General features: G+C 37.5%; 1 protein-coding gene across 6 annotated transcripts in view; it reads left to right on the top strand.

Moving 5' to 3' along the window:
- CCNY (cyclin Y) overlaps positions 1-15183 on the top strand; it is a 123207-nt gene extending 108024 nt beyond the window's left edge. For all 6 annotated transcript variants that reach the window (XM_027686991.1, XM_027686992.1, XM_027686994.1 and 3 more), the window contains 3 exons: positions 1528-1694; positions 6209-6371; positions 12209-15183. In XM_027686991.1, the coding sequence (XP_027542792.1) occupies positions 1528-1694; positions 6209-6371; positions 12209-12325 (447 nt within the window). In that variant the 3' untranslated portion in view covers positions 12326-15183. The remainder of the gene's footprint in view (positions 1-1527; positions 1695-6208; positions 6372-12208) is intronic.
- The last annotated feature ends 2712 nt before the right edge of the window (positions 15184-17895 follow it).

Below are 17895 nucleotides of genomic sequence, written 5' to 3' on the forward strand. Positions count from 1 at the left end.
GATGCCATTGGCCTTCTTGGCCACCTGGCACACTGCTGGCTCATGTTCAGCTTCCTGTCTATCCAAACTCCCAGGTCCCTTTCTGCCTGGCTGCTCTCCAGCCACTCTGTCCCCACCCTGTAGCACTGCAGGGGGTTGTTGTGACCAAAGTGCAGGACCCGGCACTTGGCCTTGTTGAAGAAAATCTTTACTGTGAGGGTAGTAAGACACTGTAATAGGTTGCCCAGAGAAACTGTGGATGCCCCATCCCTGGAAGGGTTCAAGGCCAGGCTGGATGGGGCTCTGAGGTGTCCCTCCCCACAGCAGGGGATTGGAAATAGATGGCCTTTAGAGGTCCCTTCCAAGTCAAACCATTCTGTGATTCTATGTCTTTCTTTGCAATATAATTCTCATCTGTTTACTTTTTTCCTCTAAATGCCTTTGAATTTGAGCCCACACAAAAAATCCTTACTTAGTTTTCTTTTTTTTTCTTTTTATTTTCTCTCTCTTTCTAAGCTAGAGCTGCATGTAAGAAAGGATGTTATTTTCTGATTTTTTTATGTTTTATGTATCTGTAGATGTGGAGTATTCATTAAAAAGATCTACTAAAACTGGATGTGAAAAGCTGAAATTTGAAAGTTTTTGCATTTACAGTAAGAAGTCAAAATCTGCACTGATGTGAAGCAAATAAATTTAATTTCCTAATTTGAGTGGCATGATATTATGGCTTCCATAGGCTTTCTGCTTATGAAGCTGCCTGTGTTAGCACAGTGTGTTGCTTTAAAGAAGTTTTTTGCTTTCCAAGGACGATTCCAAGGAATGCTGTTTGTTCATAATTCAAGGAGCAGTTTTGCTTGCAAAGATTACATGTTGTTTTGTGCAATATAGAGTGTAAGGGGGTTGCTTACACAGACTGCCTGGAAAACAAGAGGCAACCTGTTACACAGAACTTTCAGGTAGTGCAAACTCTGGGGAGATCCATGTGCAGCCTTTTCACTGAGCGTTGTGTTTCTGTGGTCTCCCAATACCAAATTTTGTACATCAAAATCTTCTCAGAGTGATGCTCTGAATAAAAAGACAAACCTCCATTGTTAGTAATGGGCTTGACACATAATTTGGAACTTGTAATTTTGTACTTAAATATTGTTTTACCTTCCTTGTGAAGAAAAATAAGTTTTTGAACAATTAGTGATATTTTGTTTTACAGTATTATAAGGTAATGGTAAGATTTTCTTCAGCATTAGGGTGGCAGGCAGGAGCAAGTCACAGCTAAAGAAAAAATGCTGTATTCAGGAGTCTGACGTCTGGCCTTTTGAAATGGTTAATAGGATCAGAAGGCAAAGGCCAACTAAAATGGATTTATCACATCCAGTTATGAGCTTGTCATAATGTATACATTCAAACTTACAACTTTTATAATAAAAGAATCTTCTGGAGACCAGATTACTGTCTTAAAATTACCAGTATGGGTTTGTGAGAATAGTTTTCTTATCCATTTATACTTAATATCAAAATAGATCAAGTCTTGATTTTAATGTGTTTCCACAGGTATATCTTGAAAGACTTTTAACTTATGCAGAGATAGATATTTGTCCAGCAAACTGGAAGCGAATTGTACTGGGGGCAATTCTGCTGGCATCCAAAGTTTGGGACGACCAGGCAGTGTGGAATGTGGATTACTGCCAGATCCTGAAAGATATCACGGTCGAAGACATGTGAGTGCAGTTTGTTTATCTTTGTCAATGAATGCCAAGATTTATGTGTATGAGGGTGACAGGAAGTTCTTTCATAAATTATATGAAGTTTGTATATTTGTGTTGCATCTAAACATGGTAAATGCTGATAGATGGCATGAGGTCTACTTGGCAGCTGCTTACATGAAATACGTGAATTATTTGTGTTTTCTGGTTGAAGCGTATTTTACCACTGGATGTTCACACACAGTAATGAAGACAGATTTGCAGAATATTTAAATGTATGATTTGACAAAAATCCCCACTTCCAATGGGCCTGCATTTATTCACTCCAGCATCATTTACTGTCATGCTAATTTTCCATACAGACAGTAGACAAACATGTAAAGCAGGAAAAAAATTGTGATCCTAATGACCCTTAGATAATCACCCACTTATTTATTGCCATTCTTCAAAATTGGTGCTTTTGGGTTTAGAGGTTTTTCCCCCCTGTATCCTGCTGGATTAGTTTCCAAGGTGTTAGAAATACATTATTTTAAGTTGCAAATGGGAGAAAATTCCATTTTTCCATTTTTTAATTAGATGGCATTCTTAAGTGCGTATTTTAACAGCATAGAGAATTCTAACGTGGCTGGATATTCCAGTCTTATTGAGGGTACATTCCAACAGCAATAGAAAAATAAATGTAATAAGAACAAACACAATTAGTATCATAATGTTCACAAATACTAGAATGAGTCTTCAGTAAATAGTCTAATGCTTTTTTGGTTTGGTGGGTTAGCAGGTGTTACATATGTTGGCTGAAGTGCCCTGGGTCTGAATCATGTGCACATTCAGGGCTGAGTGACAGGCTGTGCACACTTTCTGAGATGCCCTCACCTGAGCTGGTGTGTGTGTGAGAACAGTGCTGGAAGGGCTGCAGCTGGAATTGGCACTGGGATGGTGCTGGGGGTGGCTGATCCCTCAACTGCAGCTTGTGTATTCAGAGAGTGACTTTTCCAGTCTACTGGTGCACCCCTTTTTCATAAGAACCAGTAATAATAAAATTATGAAAAATATGTTTTAGTACAGTATCTGCGTGTTTCAGAGCTCTTTGAAGCAGAGCTAAGTATCTGTAATGAAAACTATGGAGACTTGTCTGTGCTTTAGCTCATTTCAGTCAGGATCACAGCCAATGGAGAGAGTTTGTTGTAGATAATCCCTCTGGGAGGAGGGTAAGGAGGGAAATACATGAGAAGAAATGTTTATGCAGACAGAATGTTTTTTGAATCTCAGTTTGCAATCTCAGAGCAGTGAAAGGCCAAGTGTTTCTGCTACAGCAGCCATAATTTAATTTCTTAATATTTTTCTGTATGTCAGTTTTATAGCTGGTCTAAAAATGATCTGTAAGGGAAAGGTTGAATGTTAGGAGTCAGCTGATTGTTTTAAATTAAGCATGCTCATGCACTGCTAGATAAGTCTTATAAATTCTGAGTAGCTGTCATTGCTCAAGCATTAGGAAAGTTATCTCTAAATCTTGTATTAACAAGAGATTTGTAATAAGGTGGGCTTTTTTTCCTCAAGTCAAAATGAAAAACACAATGCAAAACACTTGCATTGCTGTGGTATGCAGTAGATACTTTCATTAGTTTTGGGGAAAGCTTACTTCAAGATAGAGGTAGGAAATACCACGTAATGCCATTTCAGTATCTGTTTTAAAACATATAAGCTACTTTAAGAATGGTTGATGATGCTTCTTTTCTGACATAGCCCAGACAGAATGAGGTTTACAGAATAAAAGGGAGAGAGGGAGATAATAGGGACAAAAACCAAAATCAGGCCCTTTGCATTTCTGTGTGCAATATTATTCCATGCAGAATAATTTGATAATGCTTCCTTGACTGTTTGTTTCCTAAATGATTTTTCTAAATTACTTTTTCCCTTGATCCTTTTCATGCTTTTGAGCTCTCAGTAGCAGTAAGAGTCTCCCTCCATTCGCTACTCCTCCAAGGCAAATCTCATTGCTTTTAAAGTATTTATGAAGCTGGGACATGACCTGAAGTGCTGAAAAGCTTGAAGCAGAGTGACAGGTTAGACTGTGCCATATGACAGTATTAATCAGAATAGTTATAAGTGTGAGTTTTGAAATTGCTGATTCTCAGGACTTTTCTTGAAGGCAGGTGATGAGTCATACTGTGGTGGTGTGAAAGGAAACAGAAAAAGAGGTTATTGTTTTTGACAAACACGCGATGGTGCTACTGTTAGAAGTTGCACTCGAGCTATATAACACCATTACTCACGTGGCAGACCCGTATTAACATCGGCCCTCTTTCTGTGCTGCACCTAAGCCAAAGTCCTTGTCCTTAAGGTTTTTGGCTTCTTAACCTTTCCTTAAAGATTTTAGGGTTCTCACAAACTGCAGAACCATAAGCCTTTGGGGAGCCTGAGCTCTCTATATGGTGCTTGGTGGTCTGGTTCACGGACTTTATGTTTAGGGATCCTTGTGACTCCCCCAGCAAAGATGTTGGTGTTTGTTGACTTGGCGCTTATATTCCTGCTGCCAGTTTTTTCCCCCTGCCCATCTGTGGTGTGTTGGATTTTTTCCTTCCTTCTTATTTTTCAGGTAGTTGGTACGCTACAGTATGATGATTTTGAAATGTCTAGCTCTAAGCAAGAGGGGGCCTTTCATTGTACTAGTAAGGCAGATATGTCAAAATCTTCAGCTGCTGTGAATCCTTCAGCATAAGTGTATCTTGCAAAACATGGTGCAGACCTTTCACTGTTTCATAAGTCAGCATCAGTACAGTGGACTGTGCCTGAAAGCTAGTAGAGAACTTGGGAGTACTGAAGTGCAGTGGGCATCTGTAGTCCTGTATGTAACTTTACATTGAATTTCTGTGGGAATTTGAGGAGTGCCCCAAGAAAGCACATGCTAAAGCAGTCTCAGGTAGGTGTATGGTGGAAGAAGGATATGGTGGTTAGTTAAATTACATTAGTTGAAATAAAAAATATTTGTATTTTTTTTTCCTTTCTCAGCCAGAGTTAATCTGCTGACTTTCAGATCTGGGAGTTAGGGGATAGTAAGAATCTCAGGCTATGTATTTTCCTTACAGGTTTGAGGGTGCTCTTCAAAAGAGGTGCAGCCAATGTCTTTTGCCATTAAAACAGGCTTTGTATTATCCATTAATGTAGACCCTTAGGCTTAACTTGGAGAAAATACAATCTTGGCAGTATAAAAGATAATATTCTGTATTTGTTCATAGACATCTTAAAATGTAATGTTTTTATTTGGATTTTTTAAAAGCTGCAATCTTCGGCAATGTGGATTCATGCCAAAGAGTCCCTATCTAGCTTTTAGTTAGTCTTTTAATGTTAATTAATATTTATCATTATGTAAACATAGAATTTTGGCAGAGAGAGAGTGAGGATAAGGAAGGACAATGATTATGATGTAAAAGTGATATAAGAGTAAAGAGGGAGAAGAAGAAAAATCATTCAGTGTTGAAAAGCTACTGTGCCAGTACTTTCTATCCTCAGATCCTTCCTCTTCTATTGCCAACTATGCAACCTCTATTGCACATTCCTTGCCCACTTACACAGCAGTCAAAATGTAACTTAAAAGCAATATCATAGTCAATGCCTGCTGGTAACAGAGCTGTGCAGTCACTGTGCTCTTCACCAAACATTTATCTCTTTTATTTCTCATATCTTGAAGTCACTGATTTAAATGTATCATATGTCCCTGCATAAATATTATGTAGGATATCTAGTTACTGTACAATTCATGAAAATTTCCACTCCTTAATTTTGTTGGTTGACTTATTTCTCAACATACTTTTTAAGGTACCAGTGTAGGTAATAGCATATTGCTATACCAAAGCTTTACAGGGTGGGAGCTCAAATAGAACCTCTCTTCCTATAAGGTATTTTGACAAACACATTTGTTTTAGGTGCTGGAAAACAAATAATCACCACTGTGAATTTTGGTTCTGCGTCTAAGGGAAAAATTGCTTTATTCTGTTCATAAAAAGAGTATGCTGAAAAATTCAGGTTTCCTGTGTCTAATTCTAAGTGATTGATTATGAAAGGCTGAAGGGAATAAATAAGTTCTCCAGTAATTTAGGTGTTAGAATAATGTGCAGCATTTATAAGACATGTCTGACAAATTTAGGGCATATGTTGTTTTGGCATAGCTGTGTGTGCAGACCCACCTAGTGGAGGTACAGCAGAAACTACAAGAACTTTTTTTTCCTGCTAGATTTTCTTTCCCAAATTGTATGAGCTAAACTGATAAAGATGCCCCTTCCACTAGCAAAACTGTGCCTGGACTTGATTGGCATCACAGTAGCAGCTGCAGGGTGCAGCATCTCTCATATTCCTCACTGGCATACGTACGCCAATAGAACTTGGTAGGGTAGGTCAAACCTTAGGCTGGGATAATTGCATCTGGCAAGAATAAGAAATGAACTTGGTTTATACTATTTGCAATTTAAAGTAAAATTACGTTCTGAATGCTTAGTCTGACATATGTCTTCACATTTATCTTCTTTCTACAGGAATGAGCTGGAACGCCAGTTTCTTGAGCTGTTGCAGTTCAATATTAATGTTCCCTCCAGTGTTTATGCCAAGTATTATTTTGATTTGCGTTCCCTGGCAGAAGCAAATAACCTGAGTTTTCCTTTGGAGCCCCTCAGCAGAGACAGGGCATATAAACTTGAGGTAAGACACTTTCTTTTTGGAATGCTCAGTGTTAAATATAGAAGGGGATTTGGAATTTCTGCATTGTTTCTCCCTTCTTCCATCTTTTCCCAGATACTCCCATGACATATTAGAGTATTTTGTGCCCAGTTTTCATCATGGTTTTGTTAGTGCCTTGAGTATTCCTGGCTATTGGGACAGCATTTTGACCCAATTTGCTTCATATCTTGTCTTGCTTTCCATTTCTTTTTCAATTGTAGTTGTCTGTATTGGCCTTGTGAAAGTACCCACAAGTTTTATCATAACTCTGCTCACAGTCTAGTTTTGTGTGTTCATTTGGTTTCTTAAAACCGATTATCCACCTTAAAGGACAGAATATTAACAAGTGTTGCTGCAAATAGCTATTCCATGTTCTTGTTATCTGCTACTGATTCACTTCATGTGGATCCAAGTCTGTTATCTCCTGTGGTGTTTCTCTCAGTAATGGCAGAGCAGAAATGAGCACATGCCTTTAGTGAATAAATCATGAATGCTTATGAGACCTGAATATACCATATGCCAAAAGCACTATGTTGGTCTAGGCTGGGCACCGTAGAGAATACCCACAGACACAGGAGGAATTTAAATCATCAGCTAATTGTGGGCCCTTTGCAAGACTGGAATATACTTTTCCTGATTTTTCTGGTATGTTTCTCAGGGGCATTATTGCATGAGTGTGTGCACATTTTGTTACTAATTTTGAAGATTTTTATTAGATGCTGACTGCTTTTAAGATAACACATCTTTAATTACATAACATCTTTGCACTAGAGGTTGTTTACCTGTGGTTTAGAGTGAGCTTTGCATGCTCTGAAATTCCTAGTGCTCCTGTAAAACAAGCAGGCAGTACTGTGCACATTTTTGTGGGGGGAAATGGTGCGTGGGAATGTTAATTGTCTTGTTTGTGACTTCAGTGGGAACAGAAAGTGTTGGAGAAAGAATCAAAGCAAATTTCACTAGCTTTCTCATTCTTTCTAAATATTCTTTCTAAATTTCACAGGTAGCTCCAGTAAGAATGGAACTTAATTCTTTGATGGAGTGTGATCTAAATTTGCATCAGATTTTGTTTATATTAAAGAGAATATTAAAAAAAAGAAAAATAATTTGGATTGTAATCTTAAATGAAAAAGAGGTGATTTACTGAGGCATGGGAGTCTTGATAATAAATGCCATTTCATATCTGAAAATAAAATTAATTACTTTTTGATTTAGCACACAGTTTTTTAACACTGTCAGTCTATATCACATACAGTGTATAATAGCAAGTTACAAATGAAGGTGACAATGATAGCTCCTAAAACCTTAGAAGAAAAGAAAAATAGGAAATGACTGTAAATACCCAGAGAATACTGGTGATTCTTCTGTACTAACTAAAGAAAAGGCATATTTAAAAAGAATTAATGGAATATTTTTTCAATAAACCTGTATTATTAAAAATTTCCCCATGTTGAGGATGCTTCGTGCTGCCAGCAGAAGTTGGCTGTAAATAACCCTGCTAGTCAGAGGATGTCTTCAGGGCAGAGAAAGAGTATCTGCTGTAAAACCAACTTGGTCTGCCACCTCCTTGCCTCTGTTCTGTGGCCAGAAGGGAGGGAACTGCCTTGTTCCATGGCAGTACTTGGTTGTCATTAGTGTGCCCTTGAAACTACTTGACAGCATAATTTATAGCCTAGTTCCCTGAACACAGTTAAGCATTTAGCTTGCCAAGAGTTATCAAAATGCATTTGCAGCACTTCTCTAGGTCTCTTGTGTGCTGTTCAGACCAGAGTTCTCCGTTTTTAAAACAGTTGCCTGGATTGTCAAGTAGAGTAGATGTAGTACCACACAGGCTGTGATATTTTTGATACTAAGGGAAAAGCTGCAGTCTGTGATGAAAGACAGCAGCCTTGTAGCAAATGTACACATGCAGTGGAAGGATTTGCCCTGTCTGGTAAACTGAAAAGACCTTACTCAGTCCCAAGATTTAAAGCAACTTATTTACTGGCGTGGGAGATCACAAAAGGTCTTGCATAGAGAAACGGTAATATTATTATGCTTTTTTTGCTAGTTTTGCATTTTAAAGCTATTTCATGTATCTAAAGGAGGAGCATTAGATCTGATGTGGCAGAATCTGCATTACAATTTCTGCAAACATCATGAGGTTGACACATCTGTGATAAAAAAAACGCCTTAAGAAGACCAAGGGCAGTGCTAGTGAATACTGTTCCTCATCAAATGGAAATGTTGGAAAAGATCCATCAGCTTAGAGGTGTTATGAGACATTGCAATACTTGTTAAAAATTACATCGCTTTCTCAAGCATCTGCAGTGGATGCTTTTCCTTATTGATGTTCTTACAGTTGTCACTTAAGAAGCAGCTTTGTCTTTTAAATGACTAAATGGCAGTAATTTTTTCTTATCTTTCATTGTTCTGTGGACTAAAGTGTCCTGGAGTTGTTACACCAGTCCACCTAGTAGTCAGAAACCATTTTTACGACCCTTCTTGGTTTTTTTCCTGTTGTATGGAATCAAGCAAGTTGAAAATGGCAAATAAACTTTTATTACATCATCTGGTCTGTCCACCTGCCAATGCAGTTTGTTCCAACTAGCATATGTTGTAGTGTGTTTTCTTCTTCCTTTTAATTATGTCAAATGTCAAGGCTTCCTTTGCTTCTCCTGAGGACTATTTGCTAATATGGGAGATTTTTCTGCCAAGAAGGTTTTGGATGTCCAGCCTTAATCCACTATTTTGTAATTTCCTATTCTCACGCTTGGTTATTATCCCATGTGCTGAGCTAAATATGAGTCAGATTATCCTCTTTGGGGTAAGTACACAAAACGTGCCTACCCTACTACTGCTTGTGATCTTAGCACTGTGCTTGTTTCAAGGCTGGATTTTGTAAGAGCATTAGTGCACTCCCAGTTTAACTGTATGTTGTCTGAGCTATTTATTGTTAGGATGGTACTTGAGCACATAGTTCAAACCCTTTGAAATACATGCTATATTGTCTTGGCCCTAGGAGATACAGTTCTATAGATCAAACAGACAAAAAAAGAGGGGAAAAATATGTAAGTTACAAGTAGAGAAGTGTCTTCCTATCTCTTCAGCTTCACAATGTCGCAGAGACTGATTGCAGTCTTGTGTGTTTTGTACGTTCAGATCCCTCTTATCCAAGAAGCAAAGGGAAAGCAGAACAGAGCAAAACTCGCCTTCTCTTTTGTTAAGAGTAACCAATTGCTTTTTCTTTCATACACCATCATAACAATACATTTTCTTCATATACAACTTTTCCAGACTTGGTGCTGCCTGTCCCTGCTGTTTTCTCTGGTTTGTCAATTAGTGGAGGCAGTGCAGCACTCACAGTTGTGTGCCTTTGTGCATTCCTGGTAGTGAAGCCACAGCCAGCCATGCTGCTTTCCTGCCCTGCACAAACATGCATGCAGCCAATATTTACACTACTACTACTTGCTACAACTACTACTACTACTACTGCATTTCTTCCACCTCCTTTCACCTTACTCGTCCCCTTCTCCAGTGACAAATTCTCATCTAGATTCACATAACTCAGCGGAGGAACTGACTTTAGTTCTGTGTGCACGTATATAATGGAAGAATATATTTGTATTCATTCTAGCTGATTACATATATTTCAGTCAATTCCAACAAAATTTCACTTGATGGAATAGTGTTGCTGTTTTAAATAATGTTTTGATTTCATATGAGAAATGGTCCCTTGCAACTGTCAAAAAATATTTTTTTTTCTAGCCATAAAAGCAGCAGAAATCAGATGACAGAAAGGTGTTTATAAGCTATCTGGATATATTTTAACTGAAAGACAATAATAAATATTTACAGTTTTCTGCTTTTGTCTTGTTTCCCCATGTGTTACTCTAAAGTTGATTAACCACCTTGCCCAATAGGCTCCAAATGTCAATTTTGTAAATTACTTGCGAATGAAGAGGCACCTTTAGGTTCAGAAAGTGCTTTAAGTGGGAATCACTGTGTTTCTTATCCATACAATTAATCAGCTTAGCCTAGAGATGCAAAATATTAAGTGCCACTTCCAAGCAAAATTTCGTTTTGTCTGACCAAGTCCCAGAACAGAAATTTTCCTGTGAAGCAGGCAATTTTGAAGTGATTACCTTCTCTGACTGTTTGAAGCCTAAAGTATTTTTGGCAGCAAAAAGAAGCTGAGTTCCACCTCAGTGTACCTATCTGTCAAGCCGTACCTTGGCACATTATTTCATGAATAAACACTTTTGACCTATTGAATTTTAAATCTGATTGAATTGCATAAACTCTTAGTCCATTAAGTTCCTTGGTAAATTGCAGTTTTAAGTGAGTTAAATTATGTTCTAAAAAGCAATAGGAGTATTTGTGTTATTTTATTCTCTTGTTCTCTTCATGTGCACCATGAAAGAAAACTGTGTTCAAGAGTAGTCTTAATAAAAGGAAATTCAGTTTTCAACTGAAAAGTAGAAATTGGTCTCTTAGTGGTGGTGGTAGTTTTTATTGTTTTAGAGGTTGGGGTTTTTTGTGTGTGCGGTTTTGGAGTTTTTGTTTGTTTTGTTTTGTTTTGTTTTTTAATTTAATGATGTTTTCTGGCTGGCTTGACCAAAGCACTGGGTGACCTTGCTCTCAGATGTGAATTGTGTGCTTCTGTCATACCTGCCTCTGGTTTTTGCAGGACTGTTAAAGTAAAGGACTCTTCACTGCTACAACTCACTGTGCTGTAGAAGTAAAGATCAAGAAAGAAAATGATGATCCATAGAGTCAGGCTGTTTAATTATTTGTAATGCCTTGTTTTATAATCAAACACTTGTACTGGTTTTGTTTGTACAGTACTTTTTATTAAACATCTTATCTTGAGGTACCACTTGAAACCATTCCTGAGTAAATAAAAATACTGCTTTAGTTCATATTATTTTTTCATTTGACCTTGAGTACTCCTTGCAGTGAGCTTTCTCTGCAGTTCTGCGTGTTTGATCACCAGAGATGACATCTCTACTGATCCCAAACATAGCTTGTCCCAGCCATATGAACTCTAATAGACAGGCTGTTTTAGGGCACAGTATATTTATGCATGTAAGGTCCATAAAAAATACTTGTTTTAGACTTCACTAAAAACAGTAGGAGAAACATAAAACATTAAATCCAGTATAGTATGAAAGGAGTCAATGCTTGAATAATGTTTGTCTCTCTCTTTAAAAGGCTTTAAAATTGCTGTGTATTTGTAATGCAAATTAAAGTATTCCGAATATGAGTTACATTTTCCTCTGGCGCTATGTAGGATAGCCTGATCGCACAGAAATCACCACCTGCTTCCGAAAGGCAAATAAATATTAGCTCTGGAAACAAAGCAGGGCAAGTGTTCTGCCAGAGCATTTCTCAGTAGAGAAAAAAAAAAATTACTATGAAACTTTTTAGAAAATAAAAAAATTAAGAGCCATCCTCTTTATAAATTCTCCAAATATACTTACATATCCTACAATTGTTTTATTAAGTTTTCTGCAATTTTTCACCGATGAAGTGCTGTATATCAGTTGCCTTGTAGCAGTGGGTAAGCACCGTCAGTTCCCTCAGTGAGATTTGTGATGGTTAACCTGAAAAGAATAGGCTTGGGATATGCTCTCTGTGTCCTTCAAAAGTGTGGGGCAATGCAAGTCTTTCTTTTAAGACTAATGAACTGAAAGTGAGGGTTTGGGGAGAAGCTCCTTCATGTGTTTCACTTAATGAAGTGACTTTTTGTAATTCTACCTATATGTAGGAATCTGGATTTAGCCTTACTTTACCTGTGCAGCTGTGGGCAATGCAACTGAGGGTTTTTTTGTCTTTTACAGGCCATTTCTCGCTTGTGTGAAGATAAATACAAGGACTTCAGGAAAGCTGCAAAGAAACGGTCGGTCAGTGCTGACAATCTGACTGTGGTTAGATGGTCCCCTGCGATTATCTCCTAACAGAGGAGACTGGAATATTCCTATGGACGTACTGTTTCATCCATCCATTTTTTTCAGAGTGGGCTGGGGGCGGGGGGATAAAGAAAAAAGACTTTGGATTTTTTTATTTTTAAATCTGTCAAGCTGCCTTTACAGTGCCTCCCCATTGTGTAGCACATGAGTGAAAACCTACAGGAAGGAGAAGTGGAGAAATCGGTGTTTGGGAGAGATGATGAGCAACAATTTTTTTCTCACTTTCACTAACAGCTTTACACTTTTTATGAGGAAACAGCAAATCAGGTGCTTGAAAGAAGAAACAAAAAAATGAAGTAGAGGCAGAAAAATATTTAAGAACTGTGCCATTTTCTATTATACTGTACTCATGAAGGGAAATGGCAGCATGAAAATAAACCATGTAGTCAGATGACTGTGCACTAGAGGAGAAGTTGGGAGATTTCCATCTTAAAGGTTTCTCTTAATATCTTTTTTGTTGTTGTTGTTGTTGGTTTTTTTTGCGTTCCTCATTGCTGCTTCCCAGGATAAATTCTTCCCCTTGCACAGCAGGAAATACAAAGTCTGTATTTACAGTAGCACAAGCCCCTGGATAAATAGCATTGGGTTTTTTTCACTGCACTTTTCTCTGTAAGCTGTCTTATTAGCATTATTCTTCTTAATTATTATGCATATGTTACATTTCTTGTATGCCTTTTATTGTATTTCAAAAGAGAGAACTTGACCATAGTGCTGAACCAAAAGTGTGTACAGGGATCAGAAGATCTTAGTAATTTCATGATGTATTTTATTTATAGTATACTTGGGTGTGTGTGCCTTCCTGAGTTCTTGGAATCATTTATTTTTCCGTAATATAAAGATACAGTTGTTAAAGTCTTGAGATGATGATGATGATGATAAGACTTGGGCCAAATCTCTGAAATTTGCAACAGATCTTGTGATCCTTTTTGCAGATTTTCATAGCATTAGAAGTTTAGCAGAATTCATTCATTTTGAGGGAGATTTTTTTTTTCTATGGCCTGACTAGTTCATTCCTTCACCTCCAGGTCCATTGTTGCAAGCAATATTCTCAATTTTTATATGTTTACTTTAAATCAAAGTGAGTCTGTTTGTATAAAATAAAAAAATAATAAAAAAAATTGTTCCAATGAAAAGGCCTGTAGAAGAGCAGAATGGAAATCTTAACAAGGTATTTGTCACAAGGAGATTTGATTTGGAAGCTAAAATACAAACCCTCATGTTTTTCAGCGTAGGTGCTTATAGAAATTAAAAGTAACCGAACTGTGAACATAATTTCCAACTTTGATTATTAAACTCTTACTGTTGTTACTATTTCCGTCTTACTGAGGCTGTTGCCCCCTTGGCAATTGAAAGAACCTTTTGTAGAAAATAACTTGTCAGTAGAAGCATATTTGCTTAGTAATGCCCCAGGGTGATTTTCTTTTTTTCCCAATTTTTTTTGCACAGTTTAGAAAGATACAGCTGAAAGCTCTCAGTTCCCTGAAATCCTTTCCTTGCGACTATCACTGAAATGAATGGCAACAGACGTCCCTGATTTATGCACTACTGTTGTAACCCATAAAAGATTCCGTGTTTGTTTTGTTAAGCCCTATGGGCTTGTAGCAAACCTGGGGGCCCAGAGATGCACATTTGACTCCCAGAGCGATGCTAATGAGGTGCCTCCGGGCAGAAAGGCACCAACAGGTTTGAAGTAGTAAAACCAAACAGTTTTCTGTTAACTTTCTAATGTGATTTATGTAGTTTGAGACATGAAGGTTTCGTCCATAAATTCTCCTGGTGTTCTTTGGGCCTTTAAAATAATCTAATTCTCATCACTTCTCGTTGTGCCAATGCATCAGAACTGTGAGTATCCAAGTCCATTTTTCCCTTGAACATGGAATGTAAGGCAAGTGTTTATAACAAATTACAGCATTTGAAACCTCTTTACAGATAGTATCAAAAGGAACATTTTCAGAGCATTTGAAATTCATCCTTTATAAGCATAAATTTAGGCTTTAAAATGTGTAAAATATTTTGATTTATCAACACTTTGCTAAACTATTTTCCATTTAACTTGATATCAGGAATATTGGTTTTATCCATTTCTGGGTGATAGAGATACGAACTTTGGATTATGTAAAGATATCAATGCATCTACTATAATTTTTGTGAAGTTTATTAAACTACTTTAAAGATTGTATAGTCTATTTATTGTATGTATGTACATACAGTCTGATACTTTAAAAAGTGGATTCCGTAAAACCTGGCTCAGTCTTGTTTAGACTATTGAATATCGTTTTAGCCTTGTGCACTGGACTCTACCTCTGTATAGGAGAATTTTCCATATTCTTAATTAGTACTGACTCTGTGATTAACTTGGTTATGTTTCTTGCACTAAGAATTAAAAAAAAAATCTGCTGTAAGTGTGGATTTTTTCTTTAGTTTTGCCAGATGAATCCTCTACATTTAGATGGATGTTTCTTTCCCTCATGGTTATAGAATAATTCTTTGCTTTTTCTTTGGTTTGTTCCAGGGTTGCCAAAAATACAGTACATGTCATTAAATCTGAATGAGTGTCTTTCGTTTGCAAAGTATTCTATACCAGGTTATTAAAAAAGAGTTATTATTTAGGATTATGTTGTGTTTAGTGTAGTTTTTTAAGCATTACTGTGTGGAAAATGCCATTGCAAAGTTAGAGAATCACCCTGGATGTGAGAAGGGAGGAGAACAATATAGCATTTTAATTAACAGCACAGATACATTGTGTTTTGCTGTAAATGTTTTCTGGATAAAGATTTTCATTATTGCTTTGGTCACCGGCTCAGAAATGAAAAGGTGTGGGAGATATAATAAACCTGTCCCTTCAAACATCATTGTCTTAATGAATTATTTTTATATGTTGAACCAGTTGGCCACTTGTTTGGTCATTTGTGCATTGGTAATTGGATCAATATTGCATCTGTATGCAGCCCAGAGATGTTTCCCTAATTCCTCTTTCCATTTGCAGACTTGTTTATATTTGATTTGCTGTTTATATTTTATTGTTTGTCAGTGATATATATCATTCTGACAGACACTGTTCCCTGGGACTTGAGAGCACTGGAGTCACAGGATAAAATACAAGAATAAAACAGTCAGATCACCTATTTCCATCTTCCACAAACCCAATCAGTCTTTCAAATGATATACATTTTCTATTGCTAAAGACATACAAAATCCTGATAGCAAGGTAATGGTATCCTTTTCAGTAATTGGTTTTGGTTTGGGGTTTTTTTTTGAGAGAGAGAGATCAGCATATATGGCTTAGTTACTGTTTACATTTATGGAGGCTGAACTAAGACTTTGTTTTTTAACACCTCTTTCTCTACTTACCAGTTTTCCTAATGACAGAAACCTTAACTATAATATAAAGATTAGAAGTAGCAAAAACCTCATCAGAAAAAGGTGATGGTGTAATGGTGGCAGATGACAAAATGACATCTGGTAGTGTTGGCTATATATAAAAATAGCAGTATGTGGGAAGGGATAGAGGAACTTAAAGGGCAGAAAAAACCCCTCAAGTCTTAACAGCTGAAGCAGCAAATTATTTACAGTCATCCTTGGTTGGTAATGAACATTGCATTTTGGAATGACATGTTTAAACTCCTAATTGAAGTGCTGCACATCCACTGCAGACTCATATTGCTCTCTGCTCCTGCTAGGCCTTCATATGGAATTCACTCAACCTAGCTTTTAGCACTTTACTCACTTCTGTTTCAAACGCGTTTTTCTGAAATCAGAATTTTATTTTTTTCACTTGTATTGACAGTTGTTGACAACATTTGCCTACTCTGCAGTGGAGTTGCCACTTAGTGTCTCTAACAGGTTCTGAGGAACCAATTCAAATATAAACACAAACATACCTATGTGAGTGCGACCTTAGATGCACATGGGAATGTATCTACACCCAAAGTGCAGTGTGTCTTTGGGTCTTTCTGCTGAGGGTTTTTTCTTTTTTTCTCTTCAAGAAACCACAGAATTGATGAGTCTTTGATTTGCATAAACTAAAGGTAATGATTGAAAATATGTGGCGACCAGTGTTTGGAGAAAGTGCTTTAAAAAGGGAAACAAGATTTAGAAGAAAAGCTGCTGATTGTAAGGAATCATTAGCAGACATAGATTATATGCTGAAAAGGATTGTTTCATTGTGTGTGTGAACCTGCTTTTCTGGATCTTCTTACGAGAATCCACAAAAAGTAACTGATGAATTGTGGAACCACAGCTTGAAAATGACTGAATGCATTGAGGGCAGTGAGATACTAGAACAGGTTGCCCAGAGAAGTTGTGGATGCCCCATCCCTGGCAGTTTTTAAGGCCAGGTTGGATGAAGCCCTGAGCAACTGGATCTAGTGGAAGATGTCCCTGCCCATGGTGGGGGAATCGGAACTAGATGATCTGTAAGGTCCCTTCCAACTCAAGCCTTTGTATGATTTGATGAAGCCAAGAAAGCCTTGCTTGAGTTTACTTCTGTTGCCTGACCTGAATCATTGGGCTCTTCCCATTAAAGGAAGAAGCCAACAGGATGGCAGATTGAAGAAAGTCAGGTGACAGACCAGTACAGGTAGACTGCATTTCTTTTGTTCCTTCTAGAATAGTTGGTCTGATGCAATTTATTGTGAAAAAAGAGGGTTGTTTTTTCATGCCCTTTACACCATATGTTTCAGCATTATCAGCAGAGATTAACTGTTACAGCTGGAGATATTCTTTGGTGATGATATTCTAAGCAAGCTCCTTGGTGTGGTGATAGGTGACAGTATACCTGTGTTTCCTATATGAGTTGTCCAGAATCGCTGTAAAGAGTTTGTAAAGCTCGCTCAAGGCTCTGGGCAGTATCTTTTGGGAAGATGTCAATGGTCTCTATAGATGGTTTAGGAAGATGTCAATGGTCTCTATGGATGGAGAGCAGCAAATGACAACAAAATGTCGCAAGTTGTATATTGTGAAATACAATTTCACAATGTACTTACATAGTTTACTTAATGTACTTACATAGTTTAGTTTCAGACCTTTTTTCCTTGCATCTTGGACACAGACTGGGATGCTGTGGTAACTAACGCAGTAGAACTTCAAAGCTGGAAAATCTCTGGAACTAGCACTGCCACCTCTTTGAATTCACTGGCAGTGAAGTGAATCCTCAAAAAGCAGATGAAGACTTACTCATGAGGGCTTAACTAAACAGGCATTAGAGTAAGACATCACCTTCACCTAAGAGATTCCATGGTATACTTAAATCTAGAGCTAATTCTTCCCTGCATGTTTCCTTGCTTCACTGCCTCTGGGTTTTCCTGCCCCTGTATTTTAGATGGTAATACAAATTATTCTCCATGGAAACAGTATCTTGGGAACTGGCAGCTGTGGTACACTTGCTGTCTTATATTGAAACAATACAGATCATCTTGTGGCCACATGCTTTTTGTTCACGTATTTCAGGCAAGTGAAGCGTTCTTCTGTAGAAAAAGGAAAGGCCAAAAAGATGGGGATTGATGTGCTAGAAGGGTTATGAGGCACAACTAGATGTACATTGTTTTCAAATAATCCAG

The sequence above is a fragment of the Neopelma chrysocephalum genome, unplaced genomic scaffold (genome assembly GCF_003984885.1).
Source record: "Neopelma chrysocephalum unplaced genomic scaffold, ASM398488v2 Primary Assembly neopelma1_72, whole genome shotgun sequence".
Lineage (NCBI taxonomy): Eukaryota > Metazoa > Chordata > Aves > Passeriformes > Pipridae > Neopelma > Neopelma chrysocephalum.